The following is a 22674-nucleotide window of genomic DNA, read 5'->3' as shown; positions in this document are numbered from 1 at the left end:
TTCCTATCTCCTTGTCTATATGAATTATAATTTGACTGGAGGTTATTCACATTGCTCTCAGGACTACTAAAGTTAAACTGCTCAGCCCCAAAACAATAGTTTAGAATTTTTTGTTCCAGAAAATGGAAAAAAAAAAATAAAAAAAAATTGAAACCTTTTTGTTGAAATACTCAAATGCAACCTTGAAAACATTTTAAGTTTTTTTGTTTTTATTTTTTTGCCTGTTTATGAGGATTTTTTTTTTTTTTTTTTTAGAAATGACAGATTCTTCAGATTTTTTTTCATTTTAATTTTATATTTTTTAAAATAAAGAATAAAGTTAAATCTGTTCATGTTCATCTCTACAACCACGCTGCGTACTGCCTGGTAAAGCCAGATGGGGCTGTTGCTTCATTTTTTATCCCAGCTCTTCCAAGCACAACATCATCTGTTTTTAATAGAAAAACTTGAATCAACTGGAAAGAAAACCACAGTCCCATTTCACTTCTGAAAGCTCCAATTTCCATTTTTAGATTTAAAGTCAAGATCTGAAAGACCATTCAGTTGCTCAGTTTGACTTTTATAGAACAAAATGTGGACGTTTTATGCAAGAAACTTCACATGAATAAACAACAGTCCCATGAGCGAAACTGACTAAGCTTTAAATCTTCATCTAATTGTTTACGTTACAGTACAATCAATGTTAGAGCGTTCAGTTTCTTCTGGAAAATTTCTTAAAAACAACACAATACTGTTTCGAAAAGTCTAAACAATAAAAAAGGCTGATAGTGGTTGGATGGTACTGTCATGAGAAAGTATTGCTAATAAACTTATGCTGCTGGTTTTGGGAGCCTGGTAGCATCAAGGTTGTTTTTTACACTGGAGGAAGTTTTCTAAATCTGACATGATCCAGTGATGTTCTAATAGATCCAGGATGTGTTTTGGGTTTCATCTCCTCAAACACCTGGATCCAGTGGTGTAGTCTATGTGATACGTGGGTATACAAAGTATACCCACTAAAAAAAGCTTATACATTATTTTATTATATATAAGCATCAGAGAAATTCTGAAATGTTCAATATGCTTAAAAATCAAAATAAATTAACGATTACGTTTTACTAACCGGTGTACTTTGGTTTCTAAGCACAGTATACCCACTACAGAAATCTTATCTTTCTGACCGCACTCAATTCATTCAGCTTAAATTCTTTCGTTCTTCCCCCGCCTGTCTCCGCGGGTGTGCCCCAAGGCTCTGTCCTCGGACCTCTCCTTTTCATAATTTACCTCTTTCCTCTAGGTCACATCTTCTGCAAATTTGGTGTCCTTTTCCACTGTTATGCTGATGACACACAGCTCTACTCGCCAACCAAACCAAACTCCACTCACCAACCCTCCATCCTCACCGACTGTCTCTGTGAGCTCAATCACTGGTTTTCTAACAATTTCCTTCAACTAAACAGTAACAAAACAGAAATCATCCTCGTCTGTACCAAAAACTCTATTTCAAAATCAGAACATCTTCTCGTCCCCCTTAGCAACTCTCTGCTATCCCCCTCGCCTCAGGTCAAGAGTCTCGGTGTCATCCTCGACACCACTCTCTCCTTCACGTCACACATCAACAATGTTACTCGGTCTGCCTATTTCCATCTCCAAAATATTAGCCATCTCTGTTCTTCTCACACACCCCTAGTCTACATTTTATTTATTTAATAGCCATTTTTGACCCTGTTTTGAGTCAAGCCAGCACAAGTGGGTTGGTGTTGATAATTTTCCAGCCTGCATGCAAGTGGATCTACTGTGTTGTATCAAATGTTTATTAGTGCATCAAATTATTATTCACATCAAAACTAAATTTTGTTGGACAAGATGAGAGACTTTTGCACCAAACTGCAGTTGCAAAGGAGATGCATGAGATGAGAAATATGGGATCAAAAAGTTAATTTTTAATGAGTTTCAATGGGCTAAATTTTTCCACTAAGGAACCCCACAGGGTAGTAAAGTCACTAGGAGTTTGTTGTTATAGGGGTTACTTTTCAAAAGATACTAAGAGGGGGCTGTGGTAGCTTGGTGGTTAGTGCCACAGTCTTACAATTCTGACATTGTGGGTTCAAGCTCAGATTACATCAGGAAGGGCATCTGGCATAAAAAAAAGAGCCAAATCTTTCATGTGAGTTTGCTCACTGTGGGGACCCCTGAGAGTTGCATTTGGGCCTCAAAAATCTGGCCCGAGACATATAATTTTTTTCCGCACCCGATCTGACCAGTTAACTGTAATTAGAGGCCCGAACCTGAAAAACAAAAACAAAATAACTTCTTTTTTTTTATTAAGCTTTTACTGCTTTTGTAAGCAAATCAGTTTGACATGATAGTAAAGCCTAGTTCTAGAATTGATTTGTCAAGTGTAAAAGCCTAGTTCTAGAATTGCGCTGCTCAAGGTGGCTGCATGTTGGAGCAGCTCTGTCACATTCTTTCTGAGATTTTGCTTTTGGAAATGTTAATTCCTCTTTTTCTGGATGTAAATCACATTTTTTGGATGATTGTTTCCTATTGTATCGGGTGGTGTGCAGCTGGAAGGATTTTTATTGAAACTTTTTTAATTTTGGACATTTGTTATGATGCGTAACCATGGCAACGAGGCAGTTTTCTACAACCAACAGCAGCTGATTAACATCTCAAAAGCTCAAATAATATCTCAACTGCAGCCTCAAATCCCAAATGAGTTGAAAAGGATGTTCTGTAGATGCATTCTCATCTACCTGCCAGCTGTACTCGAGTGCCTGACCACTGACAACCTGGAATTAGCAGGAAACATGGCTCATGACAGCAGAAGGACAGGATGGTCCCTCAGCACCTACAGTTGGCTATCCGCAGCAATGAGGAGCTCGGCAGACTGCTGGGAGGAGTTCTGCCCGGCATTCGGTCCTACAGCCTGGGGAAACCGAGAGGCCAGCTGAGTCTGGGTGGACAGATCGGATGGCATCTGCGGCCAGTTTCTTAGGAGCTAATGTGGGATGGACCTTTACAAGATATCCTTCCAGTCTACAGCCATCAGTATCTATAATATCTCTTAATGAAATGAGGATAATGAGTTACAACAACAAATAATTTCCCTCTGGGATTAATAAAGTATTTTTGATAGTCGTAAAATATGTATTTCAAAGAAAGGAAAATATAAGATTTCTTGTATATTAACAAGAGTCAGTTGATTAATTAAATTAAATTAAATTCAAAAATACTTCATTATTCCCAGAGGGAAATTAAGTGTTGTCGTAGCTCATCATCATTCAAGAATTGTTAGATGTTGATAGGTGATGGCAGGAAGGATCTCCTGCAACAAATCCAAAGAATCTGGCCAAAGAGCCATCCACCCAGATCCAACTTGCTGTCAGATCCAACGTGCCCCTCGGTCCTCCTGGGCAGCAGGACTGCTCAAATGCCGGGCAGAATTCCTCCCTGAGCGATGGTCACTCCTCCCAGCAGTCTGCCGAGCTCCTCGTCACCACGGACAGACAGCTGAAGGTGCCGGGGGACGATCCCGGTCTTCCTGTTGTCACAAGCCAAGTTTCCCACCAGCTCCAGGATCTTGGTGGCCAGGTACTTGAGCACCGCCATCAGGTTGACGGGAATTCATCCACGGAGCCTCCTTTCAAACTCATTTGGGGCTGTAGTTGAGGTATTTGAGCTTTTGAGATGTTAATCGGCTGCTCGTGGTTGTAAAAAGTAAAAAGATTTCAATAAAAATCCTCTCATCTGCACAGCATCTGATACCAGAGTAAATAAGCATCAGAAAAAAAAGTAATTTACATCCAGAAAAAGAGGAATTAAAGTCTTCATAAGCAACAATTCATAATGAATTTAACAGAGCTACTCCTCCATGCAGCCACCCCGAGTGGTGCAATTCTAAAACTTTATATATATAGTTATAGTTATTATAATATTATAGTTATTATAGTTTTTAACGGTCAATGGAAGCGCACGACTGATGATCCAGTTGTCCATCTGAGGCTTAACTGGACTTTTTTTTTTACCTTTTTCAACTGGCCGGTCAGCGGACGCGCACAGCTGATGATCCACTGTGAGGACTGGCAGTGTTGCTTCACTTTCTCATACCAGAGGCAAACAAGGTTGATAATGGGATATTTGTCACCCTCCAGTTCTCTCTGTGCATGGTAAAACAATTCTAGAAATGTGACTAAAAAGCCCAATATGTCAGGGGAGACGTTTAAGCGTGCCTGCTCGTCATTAAGCCCGACCCCACATGCGCAATTGTTGTGCAATGCGCCAGCGCTGATCTCTTCCACAGTCTGATTAACTGCTGCACTCTATTTTCTTTCCTCATCCTCTCAACATATAAACTTACTGCCTCCTCCTCTACAAGTAGATTAACACAATTTTATATTGTGCATTCTTAGTTTAGTTTAGTTGTCTTTGTGCTGTTTGATTCGTAAAACTGCATCAAAAACAGGAGACCGCCCCGCCCATCAAGATCATTATTTTGGCCCGGGCTAGAAATCGCAGCTCTAGAAGAGAGCAGCTGAAAGAAACACTTATTTAAAATTGGTCAGGAACAAAAGGGTTTTTGACAACACCTAAAGAACCAACAACAATGCATGGCTTATCCCCACAAAACAATCTGAGGGTTAAAATCAAAAAAGAAAAACCTGAGTACCAAATCTGGCCTCCTGACGTTTTCTGTTCTGGTTTAGTTTGAGGACGTTGAGGAAGACTTCACTGTTTAGGCTGCCTTCTCTGCCCCTGCCGTCCAGAGGATAAATCAGCGAAGAAGGCTCCAGAGGGGACAGACTGCCGCTCGAGGCTCCTACCGAGTCCAGAGACACCCCCGTGTCCCGACGTCCCCCTGACTCGCTGCTGGTCTCCACAGTCAGGTGACTCCCACTAAGAAGGAGCAAAAACACACACACAGGTGAAGGACCATTAGTCACAAGGGTTTTGTTAAACTGAACAGCTGATCTGATGATGTTTGGTTGATGTTTGGTGAGATTGTTTACCTGAGTTTCCTCCGCAGCAGATAGTCGATGACATCTGGGTCCGTCTGGATCAGACTCATCAGGACCTCCTGCTGAAGTTCAGCAGAAACCTGCAAGAACATACAATAAACTAACAAAAATGGCTGAATGCTGACGTAGCATTCACACAATAAGATCTAATATTAAAATACAAGTTAGAATTTCCAGAACAACTAATATGACGGGAATGAAAGACAAATATTAGTGTAGTTTCTTGTACCGTGAAGAGCCTCCTATAGTTCTGGATGAGCACCAGAGTGACGTTGATGTTCGCCGTGCTGTCCTCTATGCCCATTGCGTGAGGGCTCACATCTCCACCCCATTCCCTCTGGAGCAGGTTCGGCCCAAAGATCACAGCCAGGTTAGCGGCCGTCATCTTGTTACCAGGAATCTGACCGAAGAAGAAGAAGAGGCAGGATGAGTGGAAGTGGGTTAATGGGTGGGTGTCGTTCAGAAAACACCGACAAGGTTATTTCAGTTCTGTTGAGGACACAAAATATTTACCTTGAAACTCTTAGACTGGGAACAAAAAGTCCAAATTGAGTTTTAGCATGCATCACAAGACAACTTTTTTCACCCAAACAAAATAGGACTTTTTCTTTACCTTTTGCCTCATGTTAAAAGAAAGAAAGAAATACACAAAATGCAAAACAAAGTAGCTTAGCCCAAATGAGTTTAAGCAAGAAAAATCCCCAATGTGTTCTCTTAAAGAAGCATTCCACCTAATTCAAATGTTCCATTTGAAATAGAAAATGCAAGCTCCACCCAGGGGGGTCTCTGGCCGGGATTTGATCTGGCAACCTCCTTTCTGAGAGGCAGCAGCCCTATCAACTGTGCCACTGTGCCACCCCACATATAATCCAAACATTTAAAATAAATAATTAAAACTAACGGAGAGCAGCACGGTGGTGCAGTTGGTGTAGCTGCCGCTTCTCAGCAAGCAGGTTGTCCCAATCCCAGCCCAGGGACCTTTCTGGGTGGAGTTTGCATGTTCTCTCCATGCATGTGTGGGTTTTCTCCAGGTACTCCAGTTTCCTCCCACAGTCCAAAAACATGCATGTTAGACTGATTGATGACTCTACATTGTCCCTAGGTGTGAGTGAGAGAGTGAATGGTTGTTCGTCTCGTTTGTCTCTATGTGTCCCTGTAATGGACTGGAGACCTGTCCAGGGTGACGCCCGCCTCTTGCACAGTGACTGCTGGATATGGACACCAGTGGCCCCCGCAACCCGAAAAAGAGGAAGCGGGTAAAGATAATGGATGGATGAATGGAAAACTAGTGGACCAAAAACTGATCCTTGAGGCACACCTTTTGTTATTTTGAGTGAGGTGGAGGTTAGATGTTGAACCTGAACAGACTATCTGTTAGTCAAGTAATTTTCAAACCAATCCCCTGATCGTTTTGATGGTCCTGTATTCAAAAGCCTTTGTGTTCTGATATCATGATCATCAGTGTTGAAGGCTTTTGACAGGCCCATAAAAAGTTCTGCACAGTGTAGTCCGTTATCTAAAAAAACATGCTCCATTTAGTTGTTGGATGTCATAAGAAAGACTGATAGCAATAACTCTTGCATGAACCCTGATTTTTATCTAGCTCTCTGAAGTCAAATATATATGAGCAGTGCTGACGGGGCCCACCTCCTCGTCGTTGGTCCCTATGCTGTCCTGGGCGAAGCTCTGCACGGTTTGTAGCATGGAGAGGAGGCGCAGCAGTGTGTCACAGTTGCAGGGTGGGAGCAGATAGAGGAGGTGCTGGAGGTACTGCAGCTGCTCGGCTCCTCTCAGCACTGAAGAGACGAGGATGAGGGTTTGATTGAGGATTTGATGCGGGGTCACAATAATTATTGCAGCAAGGTGACGACTGGCAGAAATAAAAACCTCCAGGAGGTACGGTTCAGTTCAGGTACGTACAGTTGGCGTGCAGGAAGGCGGGGTACAGTTCCCTGGGCAGCAGCGGATCGGGCATGTCCCTCAGGAACTCCTTAAGCAGCGCCGCCACGTCGTGCACGCTGTGCTCGTCATCCAGCTGGACGTCCACCCCCACGTCAAAGTCCTCTCGCAGCTACAAGGTGAACACACACCAAGACGACAAAATGTGACACAAAGAACACGAGAGGCATTGAAAACAAGCAAAGTAAGCTCTGGTTGGGGTTATTCAGGAGCCACTTTCCACCCAAAGGACTTGACTTTAAATAACAGGATGTCACATTTCATCAGCCAAAGATTATTTTTATTTTCCAGCTTCAAGTGAAGGGAAACACTGGAGAGTGAGTCAGAGGACAGATGTCACTGGTGATTACAAACACTGGTGTTTGAGGGAAACTAAATGAAAAAAATAACTCAATCTAGGTTTCCAAAAACCCTAAAATAGAAATGTTATGATGGTTACTCGTCAAATTCCCATTGGTCATGGTCCTCAAACAGAAACATGACCAACAGGATTAAGATGAAGGTTCATGCTGCTGCAATACCAGAGCTATTATTTATATGATTTTTTTGCCACGGGCTTTAAAGCATTTTTAATTCCCTACCCCTCTTTTTAAAAGTAAACCACATGTGGAGAAAATATATACATTTAATTTAGCAAAATACAAAGTACTGCCAAATTACAATGTGAAAGGAAAATGATACTGATGATGATGATGATGTTTAAAAAAACAATTCCAGTAAAAATCTGAAATGTGTGTTCATTTATATTTAGACTATTAAAAAAAAAATATATATATATATATATATATATTTATATTCAAACTAAAAATTAAAATCCTAAGTAGTAAACAAAGTCCATCTGTGTGCAATCTAATCTCTCAAAACTGTCATGTGAAGCCATCAGACGTCATGAGCATCATGAAGACCAAGGAATCCATCCATCCATCCATCCATTATCTTTACCCGTTTATTCCATTTTGGGTCACGGGGGTCACTGGTGCCCATATCCAGCAGTTACTGTGCAAGAGGCGGGCGTCACCCTGGACAGGTCTCCAGTCCATTACAGGGACACATAGAGACAAACGAGACAAACAACCATTCACTCTCTCACTCACGCCTAGGGACAATTTAGAGTTACCAATCAGCCTAACATGCATGTTTTTGGACTGTGGGAGGAAACCGGAGTACCCGGAGAAAACCCACGCATGCACGGAGAGAACATGCAAACTCCATCCAGAAAGGCCCCTGGACCGGGGTTTGAACCAGGGACCTGCTCGCTGAGAGGCAGCAGCTCTACCAGTTACGCCACCGTGCTGCCACCAAGGAATCCATGTTGTCCAAAAATGGCAAGTACAGCACAACTGTAAACCTACCAAACATCAGGGGTCAGTGACCTTTACAATCAGAAGAGAATTTTATTCTCTTTTGTTCACTAAATTACATGTGTCCGAAGGCGCACAACTTGCTGCAACTCTAATTATCAACTGGTGGCCCGTGGATCACTTTAAGTTTTTTGGAGGGGGCTTTACTGGCCAGTAAGGGTGACATAATAAAAACTAAAAATATCTAAAAAAAAAAATTTAACATTTTAAGAGGCAGATAACATTCACTTTAATCAAAAGTACAAAATCAGACATGGCAGGAAAGTACCATATTTTTCGGAATATAAGGCGCATGAAGTGAAACAAAACAGTCAGATAAGTCAAACTTTACCCAGCTCATTCACAATAACCACATAAAATCAGTTTGGTCAGTAAGCTCAACCAGAATCAAAACATAAGGTGCACCAGATTATAAGTCTCAATGTTGATTTTTGAGAAAATTAAAAGATTTTACGTGTGCCTTATAGTCCGAAAAACAGGGTAAAAAACGCAAAAACGGGAAAAACAAAATGCAACAAACCAAAGAGGAAAAACAACAAGAAGCATAACCAGAGCAAACATTATGGTGGAATAATGAAAATTAACTTTTTACATTTTGAGACAAATAAAAATGACTCTTGTAATGAAGAGGAAAAATATGTTTGAACAATTTAAAAACAGCTAACTAAGCAGGTGATTTTTTTAATTGTGGAAAAATTAAGAATCCTAGTTTGAAGATGTAAAGCATAAAATTCAAGTGAGTATGCTTTACTCCTTGTATTAATACTATTATTCACATATTTGCAAAATAAATGGCAGGAGAACTGATAAAATTAGCACTTTTTAGTTGTTGGCATAACAACCAATAACATTCAGTTTTATGTTAGTTTTGGTCAAAGCTTGAAAGAGCTGCTGCAGAGGGACCAAAGAGTTGCATGTGGCTCCAGATCCACAGGTTGCAGAACCCTGAACTAAACTGACAGGCAGAGCAAGGTAAGAAAAGAACCGAGAAGCAGCCAACAAGCTCATGGTGACTGGAGGAGCTGCAGAGATCCACAGCTCAGGGGAAGCAATCAGTCAACAGGACAAATTTTAGTTGCGCTCCACAAATCTGGTCTTTATTGAAAAGTGGCATAAGGAAGCCGTTGTTGAACGAAAGTCAGAAGTATAGTTTGTTAAGAAGTCAGTAAGTGGCAGGAAACTAAACCTGAACATCACCCTGAACCCACCAAACACAAAGAAACTGGACATCTATTGGTGGCGACATCCTCCCGTTCTTGTCTGGTGATTTACGAGGAAGAATCAGTTCTGCGCTCTAGGAACTTACATATTTTGTTGTTCCTTTCCTTTTTGATGTTCGACTGAACCTTTTCAAAAAAATTGGAAAATTCTTTCAGTGTGAGGCAAAAAAGAGTGGACATCTTGTGGCAGCTTGGATCATTTCCATGTGAGAGAGCCTCTTTAGTGAAGTGGACCTGACTTATTCTCTCACTTAGCTTGTTCTGAGCTGTCAGAATCATCTATGCTGTTCGGTGTCCTTTGATAGTAAAATTAAGTTTGATGCTGTCTGGGGTTGAGTCTTAATTGTCTGCATCTCAGAATCAGAATCAATTTTTATTGTCATTGCACAGAAGCACAATAAAATTACATTTCAGTACAGCCGTTCAAAGAAAACTATATGGGTAGACGGGGGTGCCTGAGGCTGCAGCCTCGTGGGAAGCGCTGCCCTTTTCATTTAGATAAGGAAAAAGTGAAAACATGAGGAAAGAAGAGGTATAAAAAAATCATATTGCACACTGTGCCCTTGACGGGACACAGTGTGAGGTTGCAAAAAACCTTAGCACGAGAAAAAGCAACATACTGGTGACTCAGCAAGAAGAAGAAGAAAAAAAAAAGACTCAGATCTCAGACTAAAGCAAAGATGATTCCTGTAGTCTGCAAGTTTCCTTGACGTTTTCTCACACTCCTGAACTCCTCCTAGCGTGTCCTTCCCAAAGTGCATGGCAACGTGCTGGTGTAGCTTCTCAGTCTTCTTCATTTACAGAATATTATTCCAGTTGTTGCATGAACTTTGATGTTTTAACCACTTTGACCATGGCTGCCTCATACGAGTCGACGGGGGAGAAGACGGACTCCAGAAACCATCTTATCACCATCAAACTGGTTGGCCCACTATGCGAGTGTGCTGGGACTGTTTGTTGTGGCTCCTCAGACTGATGAAGTCCTTTGGATGAAAGACTAAACGTTTCAACACAAAATGCTGATGAAGATTCTCAGTCATCCAGGACATGATGAATTCAAAAAGCGTTCAATACAAAAACAACTGCACTTTATTTGAACTTTATTTGGACTTTATTATTTATTTTAGTTTCAACACAAAGAAACCATCCAGAGGACCTGACTTAACTTTATCGGATTATTCCAGTTGCTTTGTGTTTGTAAACTTTTTGGATGGTGGTGGCAGCATCATGCTGTGGGGAGGCTGTTCTTCAGCAGGGACAGGGAAGCTGGTCAGAGTTCATGGGAAAATGGATGGGAACATCCAGCCAGAGCTGCGGGTGTGGTTGAACTCAAAGCAGAATCACATGTCAGAATGGACCAGCCCAATTCAAAACCAGAATACAACTGAGAGTCTGTGGCAAGATTTGCTGAAAATCGCTGCTTAAATTTAAAAACTGTTTCGATCTAGACTGTCTGACCTTGAGCAGTTTTGCAAAGAAGAAAGGGTGAATATTTATTTAATAGTTTCTGGAAGAGGAAAAACAACAAATCCCAAAAGACTTGTAGCTAGAGTTGCAGAGAAAAGCGGTGCTAGAAATTACTGTCTCACAGGGGCTGAATTTAAACTCCCACCACATTTTTCTTATTTTAAATCTATGCAATGTTTTCCTTCCAACTCACAACGATGTACTACCTTGGACATTTTATCACAAACAATATTGAAAAGCTACTGTTAAAAAACTTGCAAGACAATCTTTTTTGACATCTTAATAGTTTTCTCCATTTGTTTTTAGGGAAGATAAGTGTTCTCACCTGTCTCACTCTCTTCTTCGAGCTCCCGACTCGAAATATGCCCACAGTCTGGAGCCCTAAAGACAAGATTGAACTGTCATTCCTATCTGTACACGCAGACGCATACAATTTACATTTTGTGAACATTTACGAGTTAAAAACATATAAGGGAGATGGTGGTAGTTGTGCACTCCAAACAGCACATGAAGTATCACCGTAGTTCTCTATGTGGCTGCAGCAACTCTCCACCACCCGAGGCACCTGTCTGTAGATGGGGTTGAGGCTGAGCTTGGTCTGAGTCCTCCCGTCTGACGCTGATTTCTTCAACTCTAGCTCAGCAGGGTGGGAGAGCTGCAGGGCCTCCAGCAGGCGAGATTGACTCTCCACGAGGTCGGAGATGCAATCCACTGACAGCCCACCCTGCAGAGCAATGTGGGAAAAGATTCAAACAACACCATGTACTTAAATAGGTTATGTTTCACATTTTAACATGACATTTGATTATATTTTTGAGGGTGAGAAAGTGCCTGAGAAATGGAGAAGAAGTGTCTGGCAGTGTCCATGGACCACTCACTGCCTTTGTTGACCTCCTCATGCATAAATGTACAGTATTATGATGTCATTGTATGTTGCTGTTTCTGTTGCAAGGTCTATTTAGCATCTTTCAAACTGTGCCCCGGCCAGGATATGGTGTGATATATATATATATATATATATTTGTTTTTTTACTTCCGCCACCCTCTTGTGTTCTCTTTTCCGTATACTTTGTATGTCTGTATGTAACAGGTCTCTCTTGTAAATGAGTCCTTGAGGGTCAATGGGAACTAACCTGTATGAATTAAAAAAGTGTGCTGGTGCCCATTTTTTAAGAACAAGGGTTATGTATAGTGTTGTAGCAACTACAGGGGAATTAAGTTGATGAGTCACATGGATGGATTTGCACGCTGTACATGTACTTATCTCAAAAGTAATGGTATTTATTAAACAGTTTGGTAATAGCAGAGATCCAACAAAGTTAAGTCAGGTCCTCTGGACAGTTTCTTTTTGTTGAAACATTTTGTCTTTCATCCAAAAGACTTCATCAGTCCGAGGAGCCACAACAAACTCGGTCTTATAAACAGCACCTTCAACCAGTTTGAAGGTGCTCAGGTGGTTTCTGGAGGCCACCGTCACCCCCACTGACTTGTTTGAGACAATCATGGCCAAAGTGGTTCAAAATATCCTGATTCGTGCTCAATAATCCAGAAAAATCCAACAACGTTAAGTCAGGGGCTATTTATAAGACTGAGTTTGTTGCAGCTCCTCAGACTGATGAAGTCCTTTGGATGAAAGACAAAACGTTTTAACAAAAAGAAACCGTCCAGAGGACCTGACATAACATTGTTGGGTTTTTCTACCTGGATTATTGCGCATGAATCAGGTAGTAGCAGATAGTAATTCACAACTCCTCCTCCGAGGGCTTCGAGATCGCACGAGATCTTGTGATACTGCAAGATTGTACACAATGTCATTTCTAAGGTTTGTCATTTCTCATCATACAGTGATTTTAGTCTGAAACTAGGCGGCAGGAGACTATTACTCCTTTAAGCAATGATATATCTTTAATTTAATTAAGGATTTTTGTTCAATTTGAACATTTTGGTTTTAAGTTTTTACTTTTCTATTGCATTAACTGCAACTGTGTCTGTTGAAATCCTAACGTAGACCAACAATTTGTTGATCCGATTCGCAAAGAACGATGATTATTAGTGTGATTTCACAGCGTTTGTTTTCAAATGTTCCTGGACAGGAGCTGTGTTGGCAGCATTTATCTCCTGGACACTTGATTGCTGGTTCGTGTTTTATTAGCATCCTCTGCAGCTCTAATGATGCTCATTATGTGCGTAACAAAATTACTGATTCCTGATTAGCAAAAAGACAATTACAGGGTGTTATGGAGGACTTCCACACACGCTTTAAACCCACAGCTGTGGAAACAAATAGAAAGTTTGATTGTTTAAATGTTTACAGCTTAAAGTCAGAAAATAAAGCAGGGGCGGGTCGTCTGTAGGGGGCGCTAGGTCGCTGCCCACCCACTGGAACCACTCACCATTTTACATTGAGCTCTTTTTTTATATTTGTATGACACTAAAGCTGAAAGAGGAAAAACTAAAGAACAGACTTCTTTTACAACCATTCAAATCTCATTTCAAAGAGAACATATCAAATGTATGTATTGATGTAATAAGCCGTCTCACCCTCCTCTGTCCCCTGCTGCTGTTATCCAGAAAGGTGGGCGACAACTGTTTGCTCTGAGAGTCCAAAACCGGCGCCGGTGCCACCGAGTTTGACGGAGGCGAGCTTAGGCCTCCTCCCATAATCACCGAGGAGCAGACTAGAGGTTTGTTCTCGTTAAAGAACTGCCGCTTCTCTGCCCTGAAGCGCAGGATGCTGGCCTCCAGGTCGAGACAGTCACGTCTACTCTCCTTCAGGGCATCCTGCCGTCGCTTGTAGGCCTGATCGTTGGCGATGACTTGGGAGAGCGGAATGCCGAACGCCTTGGGAGCAGACTCTGTAAAGAAGACAAACTGTGTCATTAAACTTCTTTTTAAAGAGTGTTGTCTTCGTAAAACGTTACACAAGGCATTCGGAACATAATAAAAATTTTATTTTCTAAGGTAAACAGAAGTGGTTTTGTGTTTAGGTTTGCAAAAAAGGAGGATGTGGAAGAAATAGATGGAAATAATTTAGGTTTAAAACTTCCAACAGGAAGATTATTTCACCTTAATCCTCAGACAAAGATCATAAATCCAACAATTTGTGCCAAAAAAAAAAAAAAAGTAGACAAAATCTGAAGTGATGGTTTTTGAAGACACTACTGGGTTCTCTTCTCTAAATTTCTGATTATTGGCCCAGTAAAGCAAATCTACTATGAGGAATTTGGGGTCAAACTGGTTCCTGAGCTCAAACTAAACCATCAGATCAGGGCAGTGGTTACCGGTAATAGGAGGTTTAACATTTGAGGCAACTGTCCAAAGTAAACCACTCTTTCAGAAAGGCATTTTGAGACAGTGATCCATGGCTTTGTCAACACCTGGCTGGATTACTGCAGCACACAATCTGAGGGTTAGTGGGTCCTCCGTTGCACGACTGCAGAGGGTGGATAATGCTGCTGTGCAACTTTTAACTGGCACACGTCAACGCGAGCACATTCCCCGTTTTATCTTTGTTGCGCTGGCCAGCGGTACATTTTAGGATCCTTTAAAAACATGTTTTTCTTTCTTTTAAATCCTTAAATGGCCTTGACCCACCCAGCATTTTCAAGCTGCTACACCCTTACGCTCAGTAGGTGTTGCAGCAATTACATTTGAAGGGGACATGTCCCCCTCACATTTAAAATATATTTGTTTGGACTCCCCCACATTTACCGTGAAATATTAGTTCACCCAGCGATGTTTCTATTTTTTCATGAACTAATCCATTCCACTTGATTCCACTAAAAGTCCACTCCGGGTTTTCCTGGCTACCGACAATTTGGCACCACACCGCATGCAGTGTTTCCTCTAGTCACTTTTCCGGGGCAGGGGGAGGAGGGGGAGACACCTCTGTGTTGTACTAGCGTAGCACCATGTTAGTACGGGCAGTTGTTGATCGGGGTGGGGGGTTAGGATGTGTGAGAGAAGCGGAGCGCTATGTCTGTAGCATCTTAGCTAGTGTGCCTGTATTGTATGCCGCTAGCTTAGCGCTACGCTAGTGTCGGCAGTTGTTGGGGGGGGGGCATTGTGCCATGCTCTCTACAATAGTTACTGAATCAAGTGTTTACATATGTAGGTAAACATAGATGTTTAACAACCTATTGGAATACACCAGAAATGCAGGAAATGGCATCTACTTTGTTCAAAATTTTCTGGGGGAGGAGCCCCAGACACCTCCACCAGTGTAACCCCCCCACATAACAAATGCTTCTGACACCAATGTTCAGTACACACCCACTCGCTCTGTCAGATCAGCTGACTAGCTGCTTCTGAGGGTCCACAAAACTAATTCGGGGGCGGGTGTCTTGTTTTTGCTGCAGCAGCCCCTAAAATGTGGTTTTTCATATTAGACCGACCTCTTCACTGTCTGTTTTCGTCTCTTCTTAAAACCCCCTTTTTTTTCTTATTCAGTGTTTTACTGGTGTTTTATATGCTGTGATTTTCTCTGATCTAATTGTTTTAACCAAATTTTAAGACTTTTACTTTTGTCTGCTGTGTACGGTACTTTGGTTCTCCACAACTATTTAAAGGACTTTACAACTAAAGTCAGAGTGGGTTGGAAAACAAAGTTTTAAAATGTGACGCACAAATTTATGGACTATTTGAACCAGGGGAAAGCAATGTTTTCAGTAGTCTTTTTTTTCTTCAAATGAATTAGATTTTGCTTTTGCTATTTAGGAACAAATACTTTTTTGTAACTCAGTCAACAATTTGAATCTTTGACAAATTGTTTTACTCAATGATACATTGTCTAAACAAAGGACTTTAATGACTCAACACTGAAATGCTCCTTACATTAATGAAAGGTTTATTCTGGATCAGTCATGGTTGGAATAGTATCAGAAAGAGACGTGGCACTTCTATTAATGAATCAAAAATCGAGTAAAAAAAACAACAACAAAAAATATACAAAACAGTTACAAAGGGATGAAAACAAAGCTCAAAATCTTTCTCCAACACAAAGAGAGGAAGACTGATTGTTAGCTTTCATAAAACGATGCATTTAATCACAGAAAATGCAACCGACAAAATCTGATTCAGGTGTTTCTTCAGAGAATTCAGACAAAACGATAAAATAACTTAGTAATAATACACAACTTACTTCAATGTTTAACAGTTTCCAAAATCCAAAACCTAAAACCAAGTCATCTGCTTTTATGACTCGTCTCTACAAAACACAAGTCGTAATTTGTCATTAAATCCATCAGATGGTGGTCAGGACGAGGACTGAATTAGAGTGAAAATATGATCTATGTCAGCTTCTTTAGCTTGAAAACTTGATGTGTGTAACTGATTGAACTGAATTTGGCGTAATTTAGACTAACAATAATTCAATTCAATTCAATTCAAAAATACTTTATTAATCCCAAAGGGAAATTGTTGTTGTAGCTCATCCAGGTTTCATTTGAGTTGTTATAGATGCTGATGGCTGTGGGCAGGAAGGATTTCTTGTAGCAGTCTGTCCCACAGCGGATCTGAAGAAACTGGTTGCCAATGCCGGACCCTCCACCCAGACCCAGCAGACCTCTCGGTCCTCTTGTGCAGCAGGACCACCTGAATGCCGGGCAAAACTCCTCGGTCCTCCCGCTGTCACGAACCACGTTTCCTGCCACCTCCAATATCTCAGTGGTCAGGCGCTTGAGCACCGCCTCCAGGTAGATGGGAATGCATCCACGGCACCTCCTTTTCAACTCATTTGGGATTTGGGGATACAGTTGAGGTATTATTTGAGCTTTTGAGATGTTAATTAGAATAGTTAATAAGAATAGAATTAAACTGTTCAGCAATTGATTTAATTGTATACTGTTTTTGTAACATGCCCTCTGGTAATGAATTGATGTTATTTAAAGAACCTGAACTGGAACATGGATGAATACAGAGCAAACTTGGTGATACAAAGATGTAACTGATAAATTTAATAATTTTTTAATGGGGACAATTTCAGTTTTTCCAAAACTGGGGAGTCTGGATCAACCTGACCCCATTGTAGCTTCTACCCATGAGCCAAATCAAATGTGGCTTTTCTTATCACCAGAAGGAAAACTTTAAGATGCCTTGCTGGATCGAGGCTGTGTCATTCTCGTCTTTCTGAGTGACTCTAGAGAGGTCGATCACACCTCAACAGAACCACAAAGACGAGGCAGGTTGAGACTGAAGAGCCCACTGATGATCAGCGTTTCATCCAAGGCCACCTGAGGTTGTGGTGACATCTTTGAAAAGTGGTACGAGACTCCTCAGGGCAGCATGATGGCACAGTTGGTAGAGCTGTTGCCTCTCAGCGAGAAGGTTGCTGGTTCAAATCCCAGCCAGGAGACCTTTCTGGGTGGAGTTTGCATGTTCTCTCCGTGCATGTGTGGGTTTTCTCCAGGTACTCCAGTTTCCTCCCACAGACCAAAAACATGCATGTTGGACTGATTGGTAACTCTAAATTGTCCCTAGATGTGAGTGAGAGAGTGAATGGTTGTTTGTCTCATTTGTCTCTATGTCCCTGTGATGGACTGGAAACATGTCCAGGATGTGCCCCACCTCTCGCACAGTGATTGCTGGACATAGGCACCAGTGACCCCAGCAACCCACAAAGGAAGAAGCGGGTAAATATAATGGATGGATGGATGGATGGATGGATGGATGGATGGATGGATGGATGGATGGATGGATGGATGAAACTCCTCAGCTGATGGATTCAGGAGGTGGAGTGTGACATGGCATCCTTTAATTAAACATCTCGTACAGTTTACAACTGGTTCTTGTTAACTTTATTTTTCTTGGAAACTGTATTTTACTGCTGGATTTTAAAAACCAAAACATATGCTTTAACTTAGATTAAACAGATATGATGAGACAGAGAAAAACGAAGACAACAAAGAATGAGTGAACCATGCTCCCTTTAGTTTATCAAAAGTGACAAGACGTCAAAACACTGTCAGACACTTAGGTTCTGACAGTCATAAACTTGAACCTCTGCACATGTGGAGCTTACCTTATCCTACAGATTGATGTATTTTTAAATATGATAAACTGTTGAACTTCTGGTCACACAAAGATTAGTGGTTCAAGTTGACAATTGATATATATATAAATAGAAGGAATGGACAAGGAGAGCAGCCAAGAGAGGGATAATCCTGTTAGAGCAGACAGATTTTAGACCTCACACTTCTTAATATAGGGAGAGGTTTTCATGGCTAAGACTACAAGACTATGTGTCTTGTAAAATACTCTGCTGATTACCCGGTAGTTAAGTTTTCCAAAAAGTTATTTTGTCTCTATATCCAACAGTTATTCCTCTGTATAAACTGGTGCTGAAATATACCCTTTAATCGCCCTTGAAAAGGCATTTTGCATTTGCTTTGGTAAATATTTGTTTTTGTTGTTTAAAATTGTTGCTTTCTTATTAGATCACCAAACACTTACAGTACCTAATAGTACCATGCTGCTAAAATAACCTCACTGCTAACAGAACCACTCTGCTAATAGGACCACACTGCTGTAGATGTATTGCTTTTTCTCTTTTGGTGCCTTGATTTATTTATTTATTTTTTATTGCATGCTTTGATATTTCTTTCTTTCTTTTTTTTGGCGAGTCGAGATGGTTCTTTTCATTGCATTGTTGACCTTGTGTTGATCTGCGTATGACAATAAACCTAAACCTAAACTGAGCCATTGGTACATGCTGTTACGTGTTACAGCACAAACACTGACATGGAGCGACAAGGTAACGACGTAAAACATTACCCCCTTCTTCTGAGGATTTAGTTATTTTAAAAGGTAGAGATGTTTTTCTCTGAATTGGACCTGTACTGAGAAGCTGTTAGCGTTTCTCCCTGATTTTCCAAACAGAATTTGCTCTGAGTAGCATGGATAATGTGGACCAATGGTATTCAAGAGAGGCAAGATGATCACACCAGACAGGGTTAAGCTACTTGAAGGCAACATTGCAGACATTCTGGACAGCAATTAATACCGTGGTAACCCACAGGCAAATGGCAACCAGGATGAGGCCGCAAGAAAATCAGTCACAACCAAGTACCTACAGAGAGCAAGGCAGATCTTGAAGAGCCCGATGAATAACAAAAACAAAGTCTTATTTGCACAGGATTAGTTTTACCTAGGGATCACACGTAATAAATAAATTACTCCCCAACGTCTGCTTTTTATGTGGCACATTTGCACGGGATAACCAAAGTCTGAGATTTAGCTGAAATTTATGGACATTTTCCAGTTATGATGTTAATGATGTTATGCTGCGTTGTCACAACCATGCTGGTCCATAATAATGTGCGGGCCGGGCCGGTCTCAGGCTTTGATGTGGTTTTACAAATCAGCACAAAGAAAACTAAATAATGCACAATATAAAATTGTGTTAGTCTACTTGTTGAGGAGGAGGCAGGTCCGACCGGTTGGATTAAGAGGTAAAAAAAAAGCCACGTTAAGCTCAGATGGACACCTGTCACCGACTGTGTGCGTGAGTGGCCATGTGTCCGCTGACCCACTGGTTGAAATGGACTTGCGACCTGTCCAAGGTGTCCCCTGCCTCTCGCACAGTGATGGCTGGACATGGGCACTAGCTACTTCCGCTACCCGAAAAGGAAGAAGCGGGTAAATATAATGGATGGACAGATGGGTCAGTTGTTCATGCGCGCGTCTTCACACCTCCTGTTACCGTAGCAGCATAAAAGCCGAATCAAGCAGCGCGTTCATTTGAAATAGCCTTGTTCTATTTTTTCCAAATGATTTTGCTTAAACAAAAACAAAATCGCCACATTACGTATCAGATCTGGCCCATTTCTGTCCAAATCACAGAGATGCCTATATGCATTGGATTCGTATTATCACAGGACCTCGGTGTTCAGCAAAATACAGTAGGTAATTTGCGGGGGAATTCTTACTTTACAAATTACTGACATGGCCGATTCGCATGGGATTAACAACACAGACATTCTCCATAATTATTACAAATAGCATGTGGTCCCTTGGTAAAACTAATCCCATGCTAATAGGGTGCCATCAATGTGTTTGCACTGCTTTTCATCATTAATTCAACCTTTATTTAAACAGGTTAGTCCCATTGAGCCACGAGGACTCATTTACAAGAGAAACCTGGAGCTCATAATAGCCTGGCCAAAGGAGGAGATAAAAGCCATTGACATCAAGACACAAACACTCACAGTGGTCTACCCCACTAGACAACACCCCAAGATTGGCAAAATAGATGCAATAACCAGTCGTTTTTTCTCCTTCTTCAGGCCATTCATGAATCACAGATGAAGCCGGCCACTTCCCGTACAGACGTGAGGTTTCAGAAATGAAGTGGGCAGTGCAGAATCAAAGGAGGTGAGGAGCAGAACTCAGCTGTGTTAATGTGGAGCACTCTGCATTAAATGTGTGATGAACATCTGCCTAATTTCAATTACAAAACATGATGAACTAACTCATTTTAGTGATCTTCTTTGTAGACAACTACTTTATTAAGTATACTGCCAAATTTTAGTTGCAAATCACTCCTGAAACTTTTCTCCATCCACTCCATCCTGCCTGGACTCTCATCTTCACCTCTTTACCTTTGTTTTTCTGGACAGTTAATCTCAAGTACTTGAACCTTTGTGACCTCTGCTCCTTGTATCCTCACTGTTCCACTGGCCTTCCTGTCATTCACACACATGTACTCTGCCTCAGTATGGATAATTTTCATTCCTCTTCTTTCAAGTTCACACCTCCACCTGTCACATGCCAGTTCTATTCTTAACTCGCTCCGTGGCACAGAAGCACACCAGAAGTACACTGTCTTCAACACTTCATCGCCGCTTCAGTCAATTCAAAAGACACACTGAAGCAGCCAGAATACGCCTCAGTACTGGATTGAGACATCTTGTGAAAGAGCTTCTAGATGTAGGCTGTGCGAAATTTCCACGAGACAGTCCAAAAAATAATTGCTTAATGTAAGCTGCAGGTAGACAAAGCCTACAAAGGATGCAAAACCAAATGTCTGAAATGGTGTTCAGGAACATCCGTGCTGATGTGGACTGGAGGTCCTTATCAGCAATGTACAACTGATGGATAGAGTGCCAAGAGACTCCTCAGTTATACAGCCTGATATACTACATTGTTTGGGTACAACTTTATTATGTATATTTTTTCATTCAACCTTTATTAAGACAGGTAAATCCCATTGAGCTTTGAGGACTCATTTACAAGAGAGACCTGATATGAAGCAAAGGATCCAAATCTGGTTGCATCTGTACTTCACCTGTTTAGATTTAGAGAACCATGTAGACACCCATTATGGGGGCCGAGATGGTGTAGAGGCAAGGCAGCCGGCTTGGGACCCGAAAGTCCCAGGTTCGATCCTCAGTCACTGCACATCACGTGGTGTCTCTGGGCAGCACACCTCATCCCCAAAATGCCCCCCCGGCGCCCTCAATAGCTGCCCACTGCACCACCTGGTGGTGGATGGGTGAAATGCAGAGACTAATTTCGCCATTGTATGGAAACATTCAGTGCTGACATTGTGATGACATTATTATTTATTATTGTTATGATAGTTTGAAATGAATGAAACATGTGAACAACCAAAATAAACACAACAAACCATAACACCTTGCATTGGGAGTCTGAAGCAGGTCACATAGTCAAGACACACTGGCAGGATGCCCTGTCAAGTCTTACAGGATTGACTCGGCTTGAAATACCTCGAGTTGCGTGAAGACATTCTCTGTTACCTGCAACTCTCACACAATTATCAAGAAAAAAGGTCAGTGAAGAAGTGAATGAATATCACAAGCAACTTGAAACTTTCTTTCTTTCTTTTTTTTAATATTGCAACTTAAAGTAAGTGGTTGCAATTTCTCCAAAGTACTTCAGAAAAGAATTGTAAGCAATAAATAAAAGTCTGGGTTGAAAAAAAAAAGTGTTTTTGTTTTCATAAAGCAAAAAGGCTAATGTAGTGGTTACCATATTTTCAAATATAACTGTTTAGCTTATGTTTTCTTTTCAATGACTCAGCTTCACAAACTCATGTCCTGTGTAGTTTCAGATTGACCTGACTTCCCACTTGTACACGTGAGCCCTCATTAGGTGCAACGCACACAGATAAGCTTCTTGACTTGTTGGCTAACTCCCAGCTAGCATTAGCTTGTGGCCTCAGATACAGTCTAACAGTCTAACTCATGGACATAAATACGTAGACTCCTCTTAGAGCGGGCTGGTCCGCTGCAATGGTATGTCGAAGCGTCCACCAATGTGGCAGATCTGCCAGTTAACTAATACAAGGAAATGGACTGAACTTTATAAACACAGTTCTACAAGTGCTTGAAGTTGATGCCTGCCATTCACACACACTAATATAGTTGGAAAACAGACAGGCTCCAAAGACAACATTTGTAACTTTTAACGTCCATCCATCCATCCATCCATTTTCTTTACCCGCTTATTCCATTTTGGGTCACGGGGGTCGCTGGTGCCCATGTCCAGCAATCACTGTGCGAGGGGCAGGGTACACCCTGGACGGGTCGCAAGTCCATCACAGGGACACATAGAGACAAACAACCATTCACTCTCTCACTCACACCTAGGGACAATTTAGAGTTACCAATCAGCCTAACATGCATGTTTTTCATCTGTGGGAGGAAACTGGAG

General features: G+C 41.4%; 1 protein-coding gene across 1 annotated transcript in view; it reads right to left on the bottom strand.

Annotated features, from left to right (window-relative positions):
• arhgap36 (Rho GTPase activating protein 36) overlaps positions 1–22674 on the bottom strand; it is a 50950-nt gene that overhangs the window by 3530 nt on the left and 24746 nt on the right. The window contains exons 3-10 of the mRNA XM_037682902.1: positions 13546–13859; positions 11524–11728; positions 11330–11385; positions 6918–7068; positions 6645–6793; positions 5227–5397; positions 4989–5077; positions 4659–4875 (exon numbers count right to left, since the gene is read on the bottom strand). Coding sequence (XP_037538830.1) covers positions 4659–4875; positions 4989–5077; positions 5227–5397; positions 6645–6793; positions 6918–7068; positions 11330–11385; positions 11524–11728; positions 13546–13859 — 1352 coding nt within the window. The remainder of the gene's footprint in view (positions 1–4658; positions 4876–4988; positions 5078–5226; positions 5398–6644; positions 6794–6917; positions 7069–11329; positions 11386–11523; positions 11729–13545; positions 13860–22674) is intronic.

Source organism: Nematolebias whitei, chromosome 1 (assembly GCF_014905685.2).
Source record: "Nematolebias whitei isolate Nwh7 chromosome 1, NemWhi1, whole genome shotgun sequence".
Taxonomy (NCBI): domain Eukaryota; kingdom Metazoa; phylum Chordata; class Actinopteri; order Cyprinodontiformes; family Rivulidae; genus Nematolebias; species Nematolebias whitei.
Note: the sequence above shows the minus strand (reverse complement) of the source record. Positions and strands in the feature narration are given on the sequence as shown.